The sequence below is a fragment of the Drosophila suzukii genome, chromosome 2R (genome assembly GCF_043229965.1).
Source record: "Drosophila suzukii chromosome 2R, CBGP_Dsuzu_IsoJpt1.0, whole genome shotgun sequence".
Lineage (NCBI taxonomy): Eukaryota > Metazoa > Arthropoda > Insecta > Diptera > Drosophilidae > Drosophila > Drosophila suzukii.
In genome coordinates this window covers 14151185-14168989 of record NC_092081.1, presented here as the reverse complement: position 1 = coordinate 14168989, position 17805 = coordinate 14151185, and the positions used below count along the sequence as shown (strand labels likewise).

Genomic DNA, 17805 nt, shown 5'->3' with positions numbered 1-17805 from the left:
ATATAAAACCGTTTCCCAGCCAGTAGAATTGTGCAATTCAGCAAGTGCACATCGAGGAGTTTGGCATAATTTCACCACCCTTAGAAATTTCATATTTTCAATACCAAAAACTCACTCACTCAATATGTGGAACATTATTTTGCTGATCCTAATACTGTTCTTGCTTTATAAATATGTGAGGCGTCACTATACTCACTGGCAAAGATTGGGAGTGGACGAGGAGCAGGCCAAAATCCCCTTTGGAGTAATGGATACTGTAATGAAACAAGAACGCAGTTTGGGAATGGCTTTGGGTGATATATACGCTCGGCACGAAGGCAAAATAGTTGGAATATACATGATGAACAAAAGGAGTATTCTCATCCGAGATGCCCAATTGGCTCGCCAGATAATGACCAGTGATTTCGCTAGTTTCCACGATCGCGGAGTTTACGTGGACGAGGATAAAGATCCACTATCGGCCAATCTTTTCAACCTGAGAGGTGCATCATGGCGAAATCTCCGTCACAAGCTCACGCCATCGTTCTCCTCTGGAAAAATAAAGGGCATGTTCGGAACGATCGATGATGTGGGTGACAAGTTAGTGCAGCATTTAGAGGGTGTTCTGGACCAGAGTGACGAAGTGGAGATCAAAGATGTGATGACCACCTATGCAGTGGACATCATTGGCTCGGTGATCTTCGGCTTGGAGATAGACAGCTTTAGCAATCCGAAAAACGAGTTTCGTGAAATTAGCAGCTCTACGTATAAGGATAACTCCCTGCTGCTCAAGATCCACAATATGTCCATGTTCATATGCCCACCGTGAGTACGAGAATTGCTTATTACGCAGTACATATTACCTTGAAAGATTCCTAAGTTTTAATAACGAGTGCGAAATCTATATACAGATGTAAATAGCAGTTCTGAAGTGCACTCAATCGCAAAATTAAAGAGCTGTTTTCAGAAAACTGTACCAAATTCTGGAACTTTTAATACTGAAATTGGAATTAGAAAAACATAGTTCCTTAAGAAAAATATTTACCCTAAAATACAAATTTCTAAAAATTGTGAAATTCAGTAACTGACTTACCATTTTAGAATTGCGAAGCTAATGAACCGATTGGGTTATGAGAGCCGCATTTTGACATCCCTTCGAGACATGATGAAGCGCACCATCGAATTCCGGGAGCAGCACAATGTCGTCCGTAAGGATATGCTGCAGCTTCTGATCCGACTCAGGAACACGGGTAAGATCGGCGAGGATGACGATGAGGTATGGGACATGGAAACTGCACAGGAACCGCTCAAGTCAATGTCGATTGAGAAGATTGCTGCCCAGGCTTTTCTGTTCTACGTGGCTGGATCGGAATCCACTGCAGCCGCTTCCGCTTTTACTCTCTATGAGTTGTCCATGTATCCGAAGCTTCTGAAGGAGGCGCGTGAGGAGGTGGATGCAGTGCTTCAAAAGCACAATCTTAAACCCAAGGATAAGTTCACCTACGAGGCAGTGCAGGACTTAAAGTTTCTGGAGCTTTGCATCATGGGTAACTTTTCACTTCAGATTTATATAATTGTATCTTAGGCATAACGATTGTTCACAGAAACCATTCGGAAATACCCCGGGCTACCATTCCTCAATCGAGAGTGCACTGAAGATTATCCTGTACCCGGTACTAACCACATTATAACCAAGGGAACCCCCATCCTGATCTCGCTCTTTGGCATCCAACGTGATCCCGCTTACTTTCCCAATCCCAATGGATATGATCCCCACCGATTTGATGCGGATACTATGAACTACGATCAAGCAGCTTATATGCCATTTGGAGAGGGTCCCAGGCACTGCATAGGTGAGGATCTATCTATTCTTTCTATATTTACAGTACCATCAATGGCATTTTTTATAGCTCTTCGCATGGGAAAAATAAACTCAAAGGTGGCTGTGGCCAAGGTCTTGGCCAATTTCGATCTGGTACAGGCTCCTCGCAAGGAGGTTGAGTTCCGTTTTGATGCCGCTCCTGTTTTAGTGACCAAAGAGCCCCTGAAACTACGTTTGACCAAGAGAAAGTAAATAAAATACCACATTTCTGGTGCAAAAGCTAAACATATATTTGTAAAAACGACCCTTTATAGTTTTGTTGAATGTAACAATAATAATAAAACCAATCTTTTCAAATTTATAACTTTATTTATATACTCAATGGGTATTTTTTCTAGCATTTAAATTCATTTGACTTAAGCTTTGAAGCTCTCTCTCAATAGAAGTTCACTCAGCTCAGTTTAAAATCGTTAAAAAGTAATAACAAAGCAAACCCAAACATAAACACAAAACCTAAAACCAAAACATAAACATAAACGGTCATAACTATCAGCTGGTTTTACCGGTAAACGAACTACTTCTTATAAAGAAAAAACACTGATCAGCATAATTATTGAACGAAAGCAAATAATTATACTGTTTCTATCTTTAAATCTGACAACTTTTTGAAAAAAATAGCATTTTTATGATCAGTATAAAATAATATCTTTCAATATCTATCATCATCAATATCATGAAGTATAAAATATTAAGAATTTCGAAACGTTTTCCATGTGGTTTATGTGGGTTAGATCTATATTTTGGATAAACAAATATTCGCCAAACGTTTGGCTGTCGATCTGGTTCTGGTTGAGGGGCCAAGTCGAATGAGAATTCCCTGAATAGCTGCTGATGACATCATAGCTCCATGGCCATGTACAAATTCTTCTCCACAGTGGAAACTCTCTTCTAGATTCTCTTTGCAAGCGCCTCGCTCTCGCTGATGAGTTTTGTTTGTTCTGGCGGAGATCAGATAGTCAGTTACCATGGAGCAGCATCAGAAGGTGGAGAGGTTGCGGGTGAGATTGGTGCCCGCTGCGACGGCGGAGGAACGGTCCAGGAATATCATTGCCAATGTGGTGCTGGAGGATGGTATGGTGCCGTTCATAGATGACCATGCCGCGGAGAAGGTAACCCTGATCGCCCAGGAGTCAGCTGCTCCAGTTTCCGCCTCCAGTAAGCAGCCACGACCCCGATATTACGCCGTAGGACCCTCCACCTACAAGTTACTGTGCCCACTCTGTCGGGAGAGGAGCGAAGCGGCTGTGATGCGAGCAGCCACTTGCAAGGATGCCAGCTTTTGTCTCAGTCTGCTTTCGTGGTAAAGAATATGACCCATCATTCTAATCTGGATAAACCATTTCTTCATCATCCTTCCCTGCAGCATTTTTCCACTCTTTTGGATCTGCTGCGTTTGCACCTGGTGCGGATGCAACCGGGAATGGACCACCAAGGGTGTTTATTGCAGTTCGTGTGGCGGCAAAGTGGGAATCCAGCGCAAGGCCAAATAGGCTACTCAATGGACCAATTAAAATGAAATTAATGCCAAATATTTATACGATTTGTAATTCTATTACGCATCTAACTCAATTAAAGACGCACCGTAAATCAATTCTCGCGTTGCTCTCGTTTTGCTCTTCCAGAACTCATATATGTATAAAGTACTCTTCATACTCTATACATACTCTTCGCCACACTGGGAAAATAAAAGTGAAAGTGTAAAAGAGATACATTAATACATTTAAACCAAATAAATAGTATAAAGGGTTTATTACATGTACTAATTTTGATAATCACCCTAAGAAAGTATCTTAAGCGATGTTTCAGCGTATTGAGAATGGTAAAGTACGTAAAGTAACTCTCATCTTCATTTTAGAAACAGATAGAGAGTTTCTTTTGGGTAATACTAGCTAAATTTATTATTCTGTGTTCTGAGATATTATGATTTCTCTGTGTGCCAGTGGCTCTCTTTTGAGTATCCAAACAGGTTGCCTTCTTGTTCGATTCAGTTTCGATTGTTGAGTGATCATGACGACAACGCTGCCGGAGAAGGAAACGGCGCAGGAGATTAGGGAGCGGGAGGCGAAGGCTCTGGAGGATCGAAAGGAGCGGAAGATCTACGAAAACTTTGCCACACCCCTGGCAGGCACCTTCCTGAACCTCCCACGCGAACCTGTAGAGATCAAGTGTCCCGCCTGCGGCATCAAGGATCTGAGTGTGGTGCAGAATGATCTCAAGTGGTGGGCCAGTGAACTGAATCGCATTGTGGGCTGTCTTTTTGTGTAGGTTATAATAACTTTTGGAAAATTGGAAAACCTGAAACCTAATGAATCCTATTGCAGGAGCTTTTGTTGTTGCTGCTGTTTCAATTACTATGTGCCCTGCAAGCAAACCGATCGAAGTCATTACTGCGGCAATTGTGGTTGCTACTTTGGACGCTCTATGAAGAGGAGGGAACCCCTAAAAATTAAGGCAACCACCGCCTAGTCAGCATAGTTTAAACATTTTTTGAAATGTTTTCATAATATCCGAACACCCACCCACTGCAAAACCATCAAAACAAAAATAAAACTGAAATGATCACATTCGTTCTCTGTTGTTCTTTCTCTCTGTTCTTCTCTTTGGAGGCGTTTTTGATCATGTTATACCTCTAATTTCTCTTCGCTTGTCTCAGTCTTCGTTTGATTTTGAAACAGTCCACATCTTGCAGTTCGACATGGCTCAGGATCCGCAAGCGCTTTACTTTGCCGTTGGTCCCGGTCCCAACGAGATAACCTGTCCCTATTGCAGGGTTAAGGCTAAGACTCGTGTGGTGCGATCCTGGCTGCGTTGTTGCACCAAGAGACACCACTGTGGGGCCTGCGGGGAGTACCTGGGCGTATACCGCCGTCCACAACTGTAGACCATCCCCAAAGATGTAATCCAATCTATCTATCATGACAAGGATAAAAATTACTACAATATAGAGTGCATTTTATTTTTGTTTCATACGTTGATCATATTGTAAATAATAAAAACGTTTTAAACTGTTTAAAATAATGTTGTAATTCTCAATATATATAATTCTAAATATTCTCTGAAATCAAATGTTTACAAATGGTATTTTGTAATAAAGAGAGAATGATATATGTATATGATTTCATGTGTTAAATTAATTACCAGACCAACGCCTCAGCGAGAGAAATATCGGAGAAGAGAGGCAGCGCTAGCTGGAAATCTCTGTATCTGATATGATCTCTTTATATTTGGATCTACGTTCAGTCACCAAACATTCTCGCTAGAATACACATCATGGCCGTAGACGAACCGCAGATTGTGGCCATTAGTGTCAGTCATAAACAACAAGTGGGTTACCTAAAAGAGGAGCCCACATGGATACATTGTCCTTCGTGTGAAAAGTACGGAACCAGTGTGGTGCAATTGGAGGTGGTTACTTGCCTTCAGAAATTTTTGGGATTCACAAAACTTTGGTATTGATATTTCCTAGAGTTCTTAGTTGGGATTTTGAATTAATTCTTGCATTTCCAATTTTTAGTAAAAAGTGGCCAGGCCGTCAGGACATTAACCACTATTGCTCACACTGTGGCTGCTTCATTGGAAGATTCGTAGACATCAGCTGCATGGAACGGTGTATTTCAAGATCAGCTCGTAAACAGGCGGCTGTGGATGATATGACTCTGAAAACACGTCCAAAGGACTGCGCCGAAAGGGCCCAGAAATCCCGGGAAAAAGTTCTGGCCAATAGGGAAGAGAAAAGGGCAAAGAAAGCAGCTAAGGAACTGGAAAAGTCCCAAACACAAATAGCAGTACATCAATGATCAAAAGATTTTTGTATTCACTGTGTGAAAGCTCTACATAGAGCTCCCGTCTTGGTCAAATAAATTTTATTTAAATTAAAATTCAACAACAGAAAAAAGCAATAAAAAAAAGTAATAACAGAAAGAAATAACAAATACACGTTCTCTTAAATGTTACCAATACTCTGATGTATCTTCATTATAGTATTCCGGCGCCAAAATGCAGTTACGATACTTATTAACTTTTGTATCATTCCAGAAAGAGCTTTTTATGAAATACAACGCGAAACAATATTCAATTTTTGCAGTGCATTGTGATTAATTTATAAGCATCAACCTTTAAATTTAAAATGCCCTCCAAGTATTTTGAATGAATGAAAATTCTCATTTGCTTACCTTTCGAATTGTGAACAACTTCAGGAAGATATGCCGGGATTCAGAGAGAAAAGTTAACAGGGTGGGTAAAATAATATCCGGTTGTTGGACTGGAATTATATCTTATCATAAACACACGAATAAATTATTTTCTATCAATGGTATTAAAAATATCTGTAGGTCATACCATCAGTTTTAAAAACTTTAAGCAAGGGTACTTCTATGTTATTCGAGACCAAAACCATGTTAGCATTTTCAGTGTGACCGCTAGGAAAATTATAGTATTTTTCAAAAATGAAAATGGTATTTTTGAGCGAGTCGGTATAATTCACCAACGAGGCCGCGATCATACTAATCGCCGATTTCAACCGAAAGAACCGAAAAGAATTCAATCGCTGAAAATTTCCGGAACCATGAAGTTGTTCTTATCCGTGTGCGTGGTGACCCTGGTGGCCGGCATCGTCGTTGCCGATGACAGCAAAGGACCCAAAGTGACCGAGAAGGTGGGTGCTTCTTTGTTTATCGTCCTGTCCCTTTCCCAGAATTCTTATAGCTACCCTAGCCAACTATGTATATACACATCCGCTGCGACGTAAATCAAGTGAGATGATTTGTTAATAATAAACCAATTCTGATTGCGTAGGTTTTCTTTGACATCACCATTGGCGGTGAGCCCGCTGGTCGCATCGAAATCGGTCTGTTTGGCAAGACCGTTCCGAAGACTGTGGAGAACTTCAAGGAGCTGGCCCAGAAGCCCGAGGGCGAAGGGTGAGTAAAGGGGTACTTGATACCATTAAATAGTATATGTAGGGTACCAGGTACCGCTTAATCAAGCGAAAGATGCCGCTGATTAACGGCACTCGCACACCAGGGCACTACGAGTCTTTGTAGGTTATAGCGGGGCTCTCAAATTAAAGCAATTACGTGGCCTTTAAGCGACCAATCATTAGTTGACAAAGCAAATCTCTAGGATAGTTGGGACTAATGGGTTAACAAAGAGCGCTATCTAGACTCAATCCTCTCTGTTATGCCTCAGATGCACTTACAAAATTATTCCAAATAGTTTTTACGCATTTATTAACACAATACACTAAAGTCGGAGTTCAAGTGGAACTACTGACAAATTAGATATTTATTTTTGAAAGCAAAAGATATTTTAAAATGATATTTCTTAAAATAACAAGCTAAAACGCTGGGTACTTATCCAAAAATAAAGTGACCAAACTAATTATATCCATTTTGTTCGTTGCAGCTACAAGGGCAGCAAGTTCCACCGCATCATCAAGGACTTCATGATCCAGGGTGGCGACTTCACCAAGGGCGATGGTACCGGAGGACGCTCCATCTATGGCGAGCGCTTCGAGGATGAGAACTTCAAGCTGAAGCACTACGGTGCCGGTTGGTTGAGCATGGCCAACGCTGGCAAGGACACCAACGGATCCCAGTTCTTCATCACCACCAAGCAGACCAGCTGGCTGGACGGACGTCACGTCGTCTTCGGCAAGATCCTGTCCGGCATGAATGTGGTGCGCCAGATCGAGAACTCGGCCACCGATGCCCGCGACCGTCCCGTCAAGGATGTGGTCATCGCCAACAGCGGCAGCATCCCCGTTGCGGAGGCCTTCTCCGTGGCCAAGGCCGATGCCACCGACTAAACTGGTTTTGGGAGCGGACTCTACATACTGAGCCTCATCATCCATCAGCAAGCATAACCGATTTGATTTAAGCCTAAACGCATTATCGATTTTTCCAGACATATGCATTTACCATAGCTCGCCATGTTTATTTACATTTTGTTCCGTAAGCAACGAACAGTGCTCAACTAAAAAAAGAAAAGAACTAAGAAATGGCATAAATAAAGAGAATTGTGTGTGATAAAGGAGATGGAATCATTCTTTTTTCCAGCTCTTTTGTGTGTCTATACCATAATGCCGGTTGTGCTCAGGTTCAATGAACCGGTTTTGGAACCCCTTCCATCGCTTTCTTCTTTTGGCGACTTCCCTTAGTGGCAACCGGTTTTTGCCTTCTTCGCCAATTTGTTTGCCTGTGTATAAATGTTCCGCTGGTCTCGATTTAGATTTCTGTTCCCTTTTGTTGTTGATAAACAACGTTCAGTTTGTCACATTTTTCTGATTTGCACATTTGCGCCAATTGAAGTACATACAGCTGAAAATTTACATATGCCTATGTTTATTCAGTTTGTTTGGTCTATTGGGAAATAATTGGATATGATTGAAGGAACAGGTGCAAAACTGTTTCTGGAAAAATTTGTATAATTTACCACTTTAAGTGGGTCACTATTGTAACAACTGACTGAAAATCGCCAACTTTCTGGTTACATCTTCAGTTTGAACAACAAACTTATAAATATGTTACTGATAATTAAAAAAAGTTAATAAATTTAAATGTTATAACTGCCTGATAAGACAAACAAGATTTCTATTCAACATCGGAAAATATACCTCCGAAGTCCTATAAATTTAAAAAACCATATCAGACCCCTTGTAAGTGCGACTATAAAAAAAATATATATTTAGAACTTTTGTCAGACATAGATGATTTTGCAGTTTTACAATTAGCAATTGCACTCAAACATAAGAACATTGTACAATTATGCATATGTGAACAAATCTTAACTCCCCACACTCTTTGTTTAAAGCGAGAGAAACAATAAACTCAAGAGACGATCTCATATCGCTCAACTGGGGGGAATGCTATACATATGTCGGTGCATTGTACCCCTTTCCGAGACCCCACAATAGCTCTGTATACATTAATGAAAGCAATAGGATCTATATACAAGGCATATGTATTGGGGTCTGGTGGCAATCTCATGTGCCACACATGTTCCAGTGACCACAGAACTCTGGACGTATTTCTTAGATTATATTCCCGAGAGCAATCAGTTCAGTGTTTTGTTTTTTTTGTGCGGAGTCAAGGCGTAAGGAGAGATTAGTTTAGTCTGATTCGTTTACTCAATAAAACCGGAAGAATTTTCCAGACGAATGCAATTGAAGTACGGCCGGAACTTAATTTAATACCTCGCTAATACTTAAATTACGGAACATGGTTGGTACATGGGTCCAAGAAGTTCAATAAATGTCATCTGAATAGCCTGACAACTGGCAGACTGATAAGAAATTGCCGGGGAATCTATTATGGGATGATGTGTACTTTCGGAAGTGATCTAATTTTTGTGAATTGTATTCCACAGGAAGCTCAATGGAATCGTTGGATCTTGCTGGCTATTTTTGGTCTAATACTGGGTCAGACTTCCCAGGCTGCCAAGATCCTAGTGCTGTTTCCCCATGCCAACGAGGGTCACTTTGCGGTAATGCGGACTCTGGTGACGGAACTGGCCAGTCGAGAACACATAGTTAGTGGTAATCCTCGTTAAAAATTGGTGAATATCATTGATAAGTTTTTTCTCACAGATTGAAGTTTATACGGGACATGGTTTGGGAGAATCCCTAGAAAATGTGACGGAAACGGTGATAGCTGAATATCCCTTTTGGAGCGAGTGTAAGTAGATTATAATATGGATACCTTAACACCCTAATATTATCCCAAAACAGTGCAAAAACATGCGGCTCCTAAGGGAAACCTCGCTGATCTTGGACGTCTACCCACTGAAAATCTCCGCCAGTCGTTGGCCAGCGTGGGAGCCCGTGCCCTGGATCACTTTCTCTCCCAAGAGCCCATTCAGAAATTGCTTAAGATGTCTTACCTTGAGTTCGACTTTGATGTGATCCTGGTGGACTACTTCTACACGGAGGCTCTGTTGGCATTGGGAGCTCTTCATCAGAGGCCTGTTGTTGGGATCATTTCCACAGATTTTGGCAACTATATGGAAGCCGTGCAGGAGGCACTGGTTCCCGCCGCCTGTACCCCCATCGATTTTGAGCGGGACTTGCCCCAGTTGACCTTCTCCGAGCGACTTGGCAATATCCGGGAGTGTATTGCTCGCAGGAAGAGGTTCATCAAGGATCACTACGGCGGTCAGGAGCAACTGGTGGCCAAGTACTTCAAGCTTCAGCACTCGATCCCCGAACTGCAGGCTAGCCAGCTATCGGTGCTTCTGCTAAATAGCCATGTCCCCTTGATGACTCCCAAAGTGAGCATCCAGCAAATCGTTCCCGCTGGTGGTCTACATATCCGTGGTCCCAAGGAGCTGCCCTGGAATGTGAAGCGTTTTCTGGACGAGGCACGTCCTGGAGTTATATATGTACAGCTGGGAAATGAGCAGCCTTGTGGCCAGTTAGCCAAGGACAAGCTGGATACTCTGTTTGCCTTCTTTTCCTCCCGAAAAGAGGGCATCATCTGGACCTGTCACGATGTCAAGAAGCTGGAGGGTTTGCCTAAGAATGTGATGATCCAACATGCAGTGCCGCAAATCGATATCCTGGCGCATCCAAGGGTCAAGGTCTTCCTGACTAATGGTGATCTTCTGAACCTGCAGGAGGGCATTGTGCGGAATGTGCCCATTTTGGGATTGCCTCTCTTCCAGCACGAGAGGCGGAACATGGAGCTGGCCGTGCGATTGGGAGTGGGCCTGCCGCTGCAGGAGGGGAATGTGACAACCGACTCCCTAAACTGGGCAGTGGATAGACTGCTCAAGGAGTCACACTTCCAGTTGACGATTCGTGATGTGTCCCTAGAGTTCAGGGACCGTCCTCTTGGCGCCCTGGCCAGCGCTCTCTTCTGGGTGAACTATGTGGCCCGGCACAAAGGAGGAGCGGCTTTAAAGACCCGTGGAGTCGGGATCTCCTCCTGCCAACTGCACTTGTTCGACCTCTTTGTGTTCTATGCCGGAATCGCTACTCTCGTTGTAACCCTACTGGCGGCCCTAAGCTATGGTGGCTTTTATGTTTGGAATAAAAAAAACAATTCCAAGGTGATCAAAGTAAAATAAGTTTTATGTATGAGAATAAAGTGCATACAATGCAGATTTTATTGCAATATGAATCGGCATTCCCAAACATATGAAAAAGTAAATGTTGAATCTGCAGAAAGCTTGTTTTTGTCATTCAAGAACCTATAAATGGTTTAATAAAATTTCAAATTTCATGGGACCATTTTTTAGGTGTTAGTAAAATTGGGAAATTGGGAAAAAAACTAATACTCATCAAATTTAATTTCAGCTGTTCTGCGAGTCAAAAGAACTACTGTCCCGTTGAAGACTTAATGCTTTAATTACCAAGTGTTTTCATTTCTTATTAATCACAGACACAGAGAGAAAATCACAATGTTTTTTTTTTAATTTACCATCTTAAAGCACATATGTATGTTAAAATATAATTAGTCGATAAGTCTGAACCTTTTTTACCTGGTTGGAATCGAAATTCATTACTTATGCTTCAATTGGCATGGTTCTAGAATATATTCCTTAAATTAGTTTTGTATACGAATCAAAAAATTGTTTTCGTTTTATGACATAATAAAAATCAAGGGGCACGAAGTTAGGCCAGTTCCACTCAAAGCCCTAAACACGTAACAAACTTTTAAATTTGGCGCCAAGCAAAATGCGTTACGTTGCCGCCAATCAAGTGTTGGTATGGCTTTAGTCCGTTCAAATGGCTTATCAACACTTTCGAACGATAGTTATGTTAAAAGCTTATAATCTTAACAATTTTAGAAAATTCACCGCTCAGGTAATCGGAGCCAGTTACAATTATAATTTTTAGTAAAATAATATAATTTGCAAACAAGAAGTTAGAGTTAAAATTCTTCAAAGCAATCGATCGAATGTTTTTCTTTTTTAAATTTTAAATTTTTAATTTCAAATCTACGCTACAATATGGCAATGCTGTTTGAATGAAAAACATCGGTGCTGCCATTTTCTGGAAACATCGATAGCATCGAATCATCGCTTTTTGTTCCATCTCTAAGGCACGGCCATCTTCCTTTCTACTGAATCGCGTTCGCAAAACGACGTGTTTAAAACCTTTTCAAGTGTTTTAAAAGGTAATTAGCCCCCAAAACTGTTTCAAAATGCAGGCCAAGATCGGCAGTAAGATGCCCGGTGCTCTGTGATTGAAGGTTTCGCCCCGGGGAGTCGAATAATCCCAGAAACGTGTCACACGTGGGGACCTGGAGCACCCATGGCCAGTGAGGTTATGTTGATCCGCTCGGTGGCGACAAAAACAATATGCAGTGACGAGAATTCTATGTGAATGAAAGACCCAATCTAATCCCCGACCATCTTATTGCAGCTCCGTCAAAATGTCCGGTACAACCGCCACCATCCGCACCCGCAAGTTCATGACCAACCGCCTGCTCGCCAGGAAACAGATGGTCTGCGATGTCCTGCACCCTGGACTGTCGTCGGTGAACAAGACCGAGATCCGCGAGAAGCTGGCCGCCATGTACAAGGTCACCCCCGATGTGGTCTTCGCCTTCGGATTCCGCACCAACTTCGGTGGCGGTCGCTCCACTGGCTTCGCCCTCATCTACGACACCTTGGACTTCGCCAAGAAGTTCGAGCCCAAGTACCGTCTGGCCCGCCACGGTCTCTTCGAGCAGAAGAAGCAGACGCGCAAGCAGCGCAAGGAGCGCCGCAACAGGATGAAGAAGGTGCGCGGCACTGCCAAGGCCAAGATCGGCACTGGCAAGAAGTAAGCGAGGACCTCTGTCGCTGTTCCCGACTATTCCCAAAAGCTGCTGGTTATGCGTTAGTCAAACTTTTTACCAACCATCCAACAAACGACAAAACAAAATCAGTGTTTACTTTTGGAGCGGCTTTTGTTTGTAAACTAAGGAAATAAAACTCTAAAAGTATACAAGTTCTTGTGGTTTACTGATTGGGTAAAGTGCGAGTGCAAGTGAAGTTCCAAGTGGTTGGACAAAATGTAAATTGCCTGGAGACTTCTTCAGTAGTTATGTATTTTTCGAACGTTCCTTTTTTGTAACAGTTTATATTTAGAGTCATTCATTGTACAAAATGCATAACATTTTTTATAATTGTTTATGTAAATATTTAAAAATATTTTGCAATCAAACGTACTGGTTTCTACATTTCTTTAAATACACATTTAAACAGTGTAATATGCATTGTACCTCAGAATGTAAGAAATACACTACTCTTAACATTCAAATCAAACTTTGATCATTAATTTTTCAAAAGTTCGTGGAACAATTTTATTGATATTGTCTTATATTAGCTTGAATTGTTTTTTGAAAGAAACTAGGACATTTTAAAGTATTTTCAGTGTTCTATTCCACCCAATTTTGTTTATGAATTTGATTTAAATTTCTGAATTTTCTGAGCACTCAAGGAGCTTATTAATTAATTAGAGAAATGTTCAAAGTATTTTTGTATGGTTGAAAATCTTAGTTTTGAATAATCATTTAACTTGGAAGAATATGTTGTACTTTTAAAAGCATTATTTTAATGTTTTATTTTCTGCTTAATGCTTTTAAGGGGAGTTAATTTAATTCGATAATGAAATATTATTTTTGTTTAACAATTTTAAGGAACAAAAAGGAACACCCCACATAGAACTTTCCAATTTTGTTCTATCGGCATAGTCAATCGACGGTGCCGGCCAAAGCCAGACTATCGATAGTGGAATCGATGTTTTGGCAGCTCTAATTCGTACCGTATACAGAATATTATATTGGTAAAAAAAAGTTTCGGTTAGATGGTGCTCCTCAGGCCTGTGGAGGACTACTTGTAGCATTATCCTTTAGCAGAGGTCTCAGCCAACGCCCAGCCATGTCCACTTCGAACGGGGGCGTGGCAGCGGGCGGCGCAGGAAGCAGCGGCGGAGGAAGCGTCGCTTCGCCTGGCGATTGGATTTGCCCAGATTACGAGTGAGTGCCCGTAAAGATGCAGGGATGGCCGAACCGGGCGAGGAGTCCTGCGAGTCTCACCTTTTGCACGATTTTGCAGCTGTCGCCATCTGAACTTCGCCCGCCGATTGCAGTGCAATAAATGCGACCGCGACCGCGATGGCAGTGATAAGCCGGAGCGGGATAGGGATAGGGATCGAGATCGGGGCAATGGGAGCAGCAGCAGTAGCAGTAGCTCCAGCAAGAAGAAGCTGGGCACGGAGATCGGCAAGGCGGCGGCCGACAAGTCGCGGGGCTTGTTCAGCGCCGAGGATTGGCAGTGCAGTAAGTGCGCCAATGTGAACTGGGCCCGTCGCCAGACCTGCAACATGTGCAACGCTCCCAAGTTCTCGGACGTGGAGGAGCGTACTGGTCAGTCCTGCAGTACCTACATCCTCTTAAATACACCCCCTTAAACACACCAATCTCCTTTGCAGGTTTCGGAGGTGGTTACAACGATCGAGGCGTGGTGGAGTACAAGGACCGCCAGGATTCGGACAGCGAGTACGATGAGTTTGGGCGTCGCAAGAAGCGAAAGCACGGCGAGCACCGAGAAGACTCCAAGCGGGCCAGGAGGTCCAGTCGAGATGAGCCGCGAAGGGAAGAGGAAGACGAAGAGGACGATGACGATGGAGACGACGAGGATCTGTCAAAGTACGATCTCTGGGGCGACGAGGAGGTCACATCCACGGATGCCAAGAGCAAAGGGGCCATGGGCAATGGCGACAAGGAGCGCAAGCGTACTTCTCGCGACTCTACATCTTCCGTGTCCTCCTCGTCGTCGTCTAGTTCGTCCAGCTCCAGTGACTCGTCGTCGAGCAGCTCGAGTAGCTCCAGCAGTGGCGGCAAGCGAAAACACGGCTCTCCCCGCAGACGTTAGCTGCGAACCGTACCCTTTAAGAACTTCTCTCTAATTGCATCTGTTTTCACACATTTCTAAAAGGCAATCATTCTTGCCTGATTATTTATTTGCCAGTCTGCGCTCAGATGATCATGACACGTGGTACGCTGTCCAGTCTACTCTAAAAGTATAATAAAACGTATAATTTAAGAACATCAGCATTTACATTTATTGTAAGACACCGTAACATTAAAGAATCGGGCCTAATTGAAGCCATCATCGTTTTGTTTCTGGCTGCTGGCGGCTGCCTCCGCCTGTTGCAGCTCCTTGAGTTGGGCCAGCTGCCTCTTGGAGTCGGCGATCTGCTCTTCGGTCACGGTAACGGGCACATCGCAGGATATCTGCTCCTGCCGCACAAACTGCATCTTCTTGATGGCCTCCTCCAGGAAGGGTATTTGCTGGGCCTGCAACTGCTTGTGGTAGGCCTCCAGGCGCTCTTCCTTTAAATTTTCGCAGTAGGTGTCGGTCAACTTTTGCAGGGACTCCTTGCGGGTGATCCAGTGGAAATGTGTGGGCGGTGGCTTATACACCAGATCGAGCTTCTCAAGAATCCACTCGAAACGGGGATAGTCCCAGCGTCGCAGGTACTTGAGGAACTTCTTGCGCTTGTCGATAAGCTCCTTGAGACGCACCTTGATCATCTTATCGCGCGGATGAGCATCCATGTGCTCCTGGTAGCGGCGGATCACAGCAGTCATTTTGGCCACTAAGAGGGGGATTCTTTTAGGTTGATGTTGCAATATTTTTACTTCTTATAGGTACATACACTTGGCCTCCATTGACCCGAAATCCTGGGCATGTCTTTGCACCTCCTTTACCATCTCATCGCGATAGAACTTTGTGGTCAGGTAACTGGCATTGTTGCTCAGCTTGAACTGCGATTTAACCAGTTCGTCGGCTCTGGACAAATTATGAATTGATATTGGTAAAATACGTTTTATACATTTGATAAAGCCACATACTTCTCCAGCTCCTTGCAGTCCCTGAAGTCCGGCAGCAGTTCATCGGCATTCAGAGGAGGCAGCTTGCCCAGGTCGCCGCTCTTCTCCGGCTTAAAGCACGGGATCTTCTCGGGGCGCACCCATTTGATTTTCAGATCCGACTTGAAGGCATATTCCCGGACAAAATGGCGCTGCCCGGCCTGCGCTATATTCAATAGTTTATTCATTAAATCGGGTTTTACTTTTTGGCCAAATTGTCGCTAGGTTATATCACTTGGCCAGTGTGTACAAGCAAACGAAAAGTAAAAACACGATTAAACAGCTGTTCAGTAGACCTAATCTATCGATTTGTTATCGATACCAACAGCTGTAGCAACACCAATTGTTGCTGATTCTCTTTCATTTCGTTTGACGTCTCGTTTCTGAACTGGAATTGTTAAATCTGTAATTATAGTGACATATTCCAGCATGGCGCACATGTCCCACATGCTCCAGCAGCCGTCGACATCGACGCCCTCCAACGTGGGATCCAGCTCCTCGCGCACGATGTCCCTGATGGAGAAACAGAAGTACATCGAGGACTACGACTTTCCCTACTGCGATGAGAGCAACAAATACGAGAAGGTGGCCAAAATTGGCCAGGGCACCTTCGGGTAAGTCCCCAAAGTGGACATAACCAGCTTTGCGTACCTAAACCCACCTCCTCCGTTTGCAGGGAGGTCTTCAAGGCTCGCGAGAAGAAGGGCAACAAGAAGTTTGTGGCCATGAAGAAGGTGCTGATGGACAACGAAAAGGAGGGCGTGCGTGAAAATCCAAAGTTCTGTAGACAAAATGTATATCTTATGTATGCTCCCGCAGTTCCCCATCACGGCCCTGCGAGAGATCCGCATCCTGCAGCTGCTGAAGCACGAGAACGTGGTGAATCTGATCGAGATCTGCCGCACCAAAGCCACCGCAACCAATGGTTACAGATCCACCTTTTATTTGGTCTTTGATTTCTGCGAGCACGATTTGGCCGGCCTTCTGTCAAACATGAATGTCAAGTTCAGCCTGGGAGAGATTAAAAAGGTTATGCAGCAGCTGCTTAATGGTTTGTACTACATCCACAGCAACAAGGTGAGTCATCATAATTTGAAGGAAATATGTAATATGACCTTTTCCATGCCCATTCCCAGATCCTGCATCGTGATATGAAGGCAGCCAATGTGCTGATTACCAAACATGGCATCCTAAAACTGGCTGATTTCGGTTTGGCCCGCGCCTTCAGCATTCCAAAGAACGAGAGTAAGAATCGATATACCAATCGTGTGGTTACCTTGTGGTACCGCCCGCCGGAGCTGCTGCTGGGCGACCGCAACTACGGTCCGCCCGTGGACATGTGGGGAGCCGGCTGCATTATGGCCGAGATGTGGACCCGCTCGCCCATCATGCAGGGCAACACCGAGCAACAGCAGCTGACCTTCATCTCGCAGCTGTGCGGCTCCTTTACGCCGGACGTATGGCCCGGTGTGGAGGAGTTGGAGCTGTACAAGACCATTGAGCTGCCAAAGAACCAGAAGCGTCGCGTTAAGGAGCGTCTACGTCCTTATGTCAAGGACCCCACCGGCTGTGATCTGCTGGACAAGCTGCTGACGCTTGATCCTAAGAAACGCATCGATGCGGATACAGCCCTCAACCACGACTTTTTCTGGACAGATCCCATGCCCAGCGACTTGAGCAAGATGCTGTCTCAGCACCTGCAGAGTATGTTCGAGTATCTGGCGCAGCCACGGCGCAGCAACCAAATGCGCAACTATCACCAGCAACTGACCACCATGAACCAGAAGCCCCAGGACAACAGTATGATTGACCGGGTCTGGTAGACTGCAAGGGGTGCACGCACCCATATTTGTACTATAAGTTTCTCACTTTCAACTAGTGTAGGTATTATATTAGAATTTTAATATAATAAAAATATTTGCATTTGCATTAGCGATTGCCCTAAAAATCCTTAACAAAAGTATGGTTCTTTCGTGTCAATTTTTGAGGTTTACTGTTTAAAGTTTTTTAATTTAGTTTTTTTTTTATACACTTAATAAAATTTCGAGTCTCAAACCCATTGGTTTAAACTTTAAAGGGTAT

The 17805-nt window shown here is 43.6% G+C and overlaps 11 protein-coding genes across 13 annotated transcripts; 10 read left to right on the top strand and 1 right to left on the bottom strand.

The window, feature by feature from the left end:
• Nucleotides 1–41: 41 nt before the first annotated feature.
• Nucleotides 42–2128, top strand: Cyp6d2 (Cytochrome P450 6d2). Its single transcript, XM_070995216.1, has 4 exons — nt 42–804; nt 1081–1526; nt 1584–1832; nt 1890–2128. Exons 1-4 carry the CDS (start codon nt 125–127, stop codon nt 2051–2053), a joined length of 1539 nt encoding a protein of 512 aa, XP_070851317.1. The 5' UTR covers nt 42–124; the 3' UTR covers nt 2054–2128.
• A 681-nt stretch (nt 2129–2809) lies between these two features.
• LOC108008869 (uncharacterized) lies at nt 2810–3452 on the top strand. Its single transcript, XM_017072774.4, has 2 exons — nt 2810–3161; nt 3225–3452. Exons 1-2 carry the CDS (start codon nt 2827–2829, stop codon nt 3349–3351), a joined length of 462 nt encoding a protein of 153 aa, XP_016928263.3. The 5' UTR covers nt 2810–2826; the 3' UTR covers nt 3352–3452.
• Nucleotides 3453–3845: 393 nt separating this feature from the next.
• Nucleotides 3846–4428, top strand: LOC108008880 (uncharacterized). Its single transcript, XM_017072785.4, has 2 exons — nt 3846–4122; nt 4183–4428. The coding sequence occupies exons 1-2, from the start codon at nt 3869–3871 to the stop codon at nt 4325–4327; spliced, it is 399 nt and encodes a 132-aa protein (XP_016928274.3). The 5' UTR covers nt 3846–3868; the 3' UTR covers nt 4328–4428.
• Nucleotides 4429–4511: 83 nt separating this feature from the next.
• On the top strand, nt 4512–4972 carry LOC108008925 (uncharacterized). Its single transcript, XM_017072834.4, has one exon. The coding sequence runs from the start codon at nt 4557–4559 to the stop codon at nt 4740–4742; it is 186 nt and encodes a 61-aa protein (XP_016928323.1). The 5' UTR covers nt 4512–4556; the 3' UTR covers nt 4743–4972.
• A 117-nt stretch (nt 4973–5089) lies between these two features.
• Nucleotides 5090–5710, top strand: LOC108008894 (uncharacterized). Its single transcript, XM_017072798.4, has 2 exons — nt 5090–5310; nt 5376–5710. The coding sequence occupies exons 1-2, from the start codon at nt 5132–5134 to the stop codon at nt 5656–5658; spliced, it is 462 nt and encodes a 153-aa protein (XP_016928287.3). The 5' UTR covers nt 5090–5131; the 3' UTR covers nt 5659–5710.
• Nucleotides 5711–6341: 631 nt separating this feature from the next.
• On the top strand, nt 6342–7891 carry LOC108008395 (peptidyl-prolyl cis-trans isomerase 6). The gene is made up of 3 exons (XM_017072239.4): nt 6342–6515; nt 6656–6780; nt 7265–7891. Exons 1-3 carry the CDS (start codon nt 6426–6428, stop codon nt 7665–7667), a joined length of 618 nt encoding a protein of 205 aa, XP_016927728.2. The 5' UTR covers nt 6342–6425; the 3' UTR covers nt 7668–7891.
• Nucleotides 7892–8821: 930 nt separating this feature from the next.
• Nucleotides 8822–10991, top strand: Ugt317A1 (UDP-glycosyltransferase family 317 member A1). Of its 2 annotated transcripts, XM_070995215.1 has the most exons (5): nt 8866–8953; nt 9014–9081; nt 9227–9388; nt 9447–9534; nt 9588–10991. In XM_070995215.1, the coding sequence occupies exons 2-5, from the start codon at nt 9079–9081 to the stop codon at nt 10922–10924; spliced, it is 1590 nt and encodes a 529-aa protein (XP_070851316.1). In that variant the 5' UTR covers nt 8866–8953; nt 9014–9078; the 3' UTR covers nt 10925–10991. The 2 variants fall into 2 exon arrangements, with proteins under 2 accessions (XP_070851315.1, XP_070851316.1); XM_070995214.1 differs by having other exon boundaries at nt 8822–9081.
• An 837-nt stretch (nt 10992–11828) lies between these two features.
• Nucleotides 11829–12794, top strand: RpS24 (ribosomal protein S24). Its single transcript, XM_017072404.4, has 2 exons — nt 11829–11976; nt 12225–12794. Exon 2 carries the CDS (start codon nt 12235–12237, stop codon nt 12628–12630), a length of 396 nt encoding a protein of 131 aa, XP_016927893.1. The 5' UTR covers nt 11829–11976; nt 12225–12234; the 3' UTR covers nt 12631–12794.
• A 783-nt stretch (nt 12795–13577) lies between these two features.
• On the top strand, nt 13578–14955 carry LOC108010058 (zinc finger Ran-binding domain-containing protein 2). The gene is made up of 3 exons (XM_017074870.4): nt 13578–13824; nt 13904–14214; nt 14280–14955. The coding sequence occupies exons 1-3, from the start codon at nt 13727–13729 to the stop codon at nt 14720–14722; spliced, it is 852 nt and encodes a 283-aa protein (XP_016930359.3). The 5' UTR covers nt 13578–13726; the 3' UTR covers nt 14723–14955.
• Nucleotides 14889–15985, bottom strand: bonsai (28S ribosomal protein S15, mitochondrial). Its single transcript, XM_017074872.4, has 3 exons — nt 15706–15985; nt 15510–15643; nt 14889–15449 (listed from the first exon to the last, which is right to left on the bottom strand). Exons 1-3 carry the CDS (start codon nt 15909–15911, stop codon nt 14947–14949), a joined length of 843 nt encoding a protein of 280 aa, XP_016930361.3. The 5' UTR covers nt 15912–15985; the 3' UTR covers nt 14889–14946.
• A 53-nt stretch (nt 15986–16038) lies between these two features.
• Cdk9 (Cyclin-dependent kinase 9) lies at nt 16039–17683 on the top strand. 2 transcript variants are annotated; one of them, XM_017074869.4, is made up of 4 exons: nt 16039–16337; nt 16400–16484; nt 16543–16800; nt 16860–17683. In XM_017074869.4, exons 1-4 carry the CDS (start codon nt 16153–16155, stop codon nt 17544–17546), a joined length of 1215 nt encoding a protein of 404 aa, XP_016930358.1. In that variant the 5' UTR covers nt 16039–16152; the 3' UTR covers nt 17547–17683. The 2 variants fall into 2 exon arrangements, with proteins under 2 accessions (XP_016930358.1, XP_065720005.1); XM_065863933.2 differs by having other exon boundaries at nt 16214–16341; nt 16404–16484.
• Nucleotides 17684–17805: the final 122 nt, after the last annotated feature.

What these genes read in the sequence shown, in the direction of transcription:
- Cyp6d2 (XM_070995216.1), top strand. Translation starts at nt 125, where the DNA reads ATGTGGAACATTATTTTGCTGATCCTAATACTGTTCTTGCTTTATAAA. An exon ending in TCCATGTTCATATGCCCACC is followed by an intron (nt 805 to 1,080) that starts GTGAGTACGAGA and finishes TTACCATTTTAG; the next exon opens with AATTGCGAAGCTAATGAACC. An exon ending in TCTGGAGCTTTGCATCATGG is followed by an intron (nt 1,527 to 1,583) that starts GTAACTTTTCAC and finishes GATTGTTCACAG; the next exon opens with AAACCATTCGGAAATACCCC.
- Ugt317A1 (XM_070995214.1), top strand. An exon ending in TGGCCAGTCGAGAACACATA is followed by an intron (nt 9,389 to 9,446) that starts GTTAGTGGTAAT and finishes TTTTTCTCACAG; the next exon opens with ATTGAAGTTTATACGGGACA. An exon ending in ATATCCCTTTTGGAGCGAGT is followed by an intron (nt 9,535 to 9,587) that starts GTAAGTAGATTA and finishes ATCCCAAAACAG; the next exon opens with TGCAAAAACATGCGGCTCCT.
- Cdk9 (XM_017074869.4), top strand. Translation starts at nt 16,153, where the DNA reads ATGGCGCACATGTCCCACATGCTCCAGCAGCCGTCGACATCGACGCCC. An exon ending in ATTGGCCAGGGCACCTTCGG is followed by an intron (nt 16,338 to 16,399) that starts GTAAGTCCCCAA and finishes CTCCGTTTGCAG; the next exon opens with GGAGGTCTTCAAGGCTCGCG. An exon ending in TGGACAACGAAAAGGAGGGC is followed by an intron (nt 16,485 to 16,542) that starts GTGCGTGAAAAT and finishes ATGCTCCCGCAG; the next exon opens with TTCCCCATCACGGCCCTGCG.
- RpS24 (XM_017072404.4), top strand. Translation starts at nt 12,235, where the DNA reads ATGTCCGGTACAACCGCCACCATCCGCACCCGCAAGTTCATGACCAAC.
- LOC108008894 (XM_017072798.4), top strand. Translation starts at nt 5,132, where the DNA reads ATGGCCGTAGACGAACCGCAGATTGTGGCCATTAGTGTCAGTCATAAA. An exon ending in TTGGGATTCACAAAACTTTG is followed by an intron (nt 5,311 to 5,375) that starts GTATTGATATTT and finishes TCCAATTTTTAG; the next exon opens with TAAAAAGTGGCCAGGCCGTC.
- LOC108008880 (XM_017072785.4), top strand. Translation starts at nt 3,869, where the DNA reads ATGACGACAACGCTGCCGGAGAAGGAAACGGCGCAGGAGATTAGGGAG. An exon ending in ATTGTGGGCTGTCTTTTTGT is followed by an intron (nt 4,123 to 4,182) that starts GTAGGTTATAAT and finishes ATCCTATTGCAG; the next exon opens with GAGCTTTTGTTGTTGCTGCT.
- bonsai (XM_017074872.4), bottom strand. Translation starts at nt 15,911, where the DNA reads ATGAATAAACTATTGAATATAGCGCAGGCCGGGCAGCGCCATTTTGTC. An exon ending in GACTGCAAGGAGCTGGAGAA is followed by an intron (nt 15,644 to 15,705) that starts GTATGTGGCTTT and finishes TAATTTGTCCAG; the next exon opens with AGCCGACGAACTGGTTAAAT. An exon ending in CGGGTCAATGGAGGCCAAGT is followed by an intron (nt 15,450 to 15,509) that starts GTATGTACCTAT and finishes TCCCCCTCTTAG; the next exon opens with TGGCCAAAATGACTGCTGTG.
- LOC108008869 (XM_017072774.4), top strand. Translation starts at nt 2,827, where the DNA reads ATGGAGCAGCATCAGAAGGTGGAGAGGTTGCGGGTGAGATTGGTGCCC. An exon ending in TGTCTCAGTCTGCTTTCGTG is followed by an intron (nt 3,162 to 3,224) that starts GTAAAGAATATG and finishes CCTTCCCTGCAG; the next exon opens with CATTTTTCCACTCTTTTGGA.
- LOC108010058 (XM_017074870.4), top strand. Translation starts at nt 13,727, where the DNA reads ATGTCCACTTCGAACGGGGGCGTGGCAGCGGGCGGCGCAGGAAGCAGC. An exon ending in TGGATTTGCCCAGATTACGA is followed by an intron (nt 13,825 to 13,903) that starts GTGAGTGCCCGT and finishes ACGATTTTGCAG; the next exon opens with CTGTCGCCATCTGAACTTCG. An exon ending in GGACGTGGAGGAGCGTACTG is followed by an intron (nt 14,215 to 14,279) that starts GTCAGTCCTGCA and finishes TCTCCTTTGCAG; the next exon opens with GTTTCGGAGGTGGTTACAAC.
- LOC108008395 (XM_017072239.4), top strand. Translation starts at nt 6,426, where the DNA reads ATGAAGTTGTTCTTATCCGTGTGCGTGGTGACCCTGGTGGCCGGCATC. An exon ending in GACCCAAAGTGACCGAGAAG is followed by an intron (nt 6,516 to 6,655) that starts GTGGGTGCTTCT and finishes CTGATTGCGTAG; the next exon opens with GTTTTCTTTGACATCACCAT. An exon ending in CAGAAGCCCGAGGGCGAAGG is followed by an intron (nt 6,781 to 7,264) that starts GTGAGTAAAGGG and finishes TGTTCGTTGCAG; the next exon opens with CTACAAGGGCAGCAAGTTCC.
- LOC108008925 (XM_017072834.4), top strand. Translation starts at nt 4,557, where the DNA reads ATGGCTCAGGATCCGCAAGCGCTTTACTTTGCCGTTGGTCCCGGTCCC.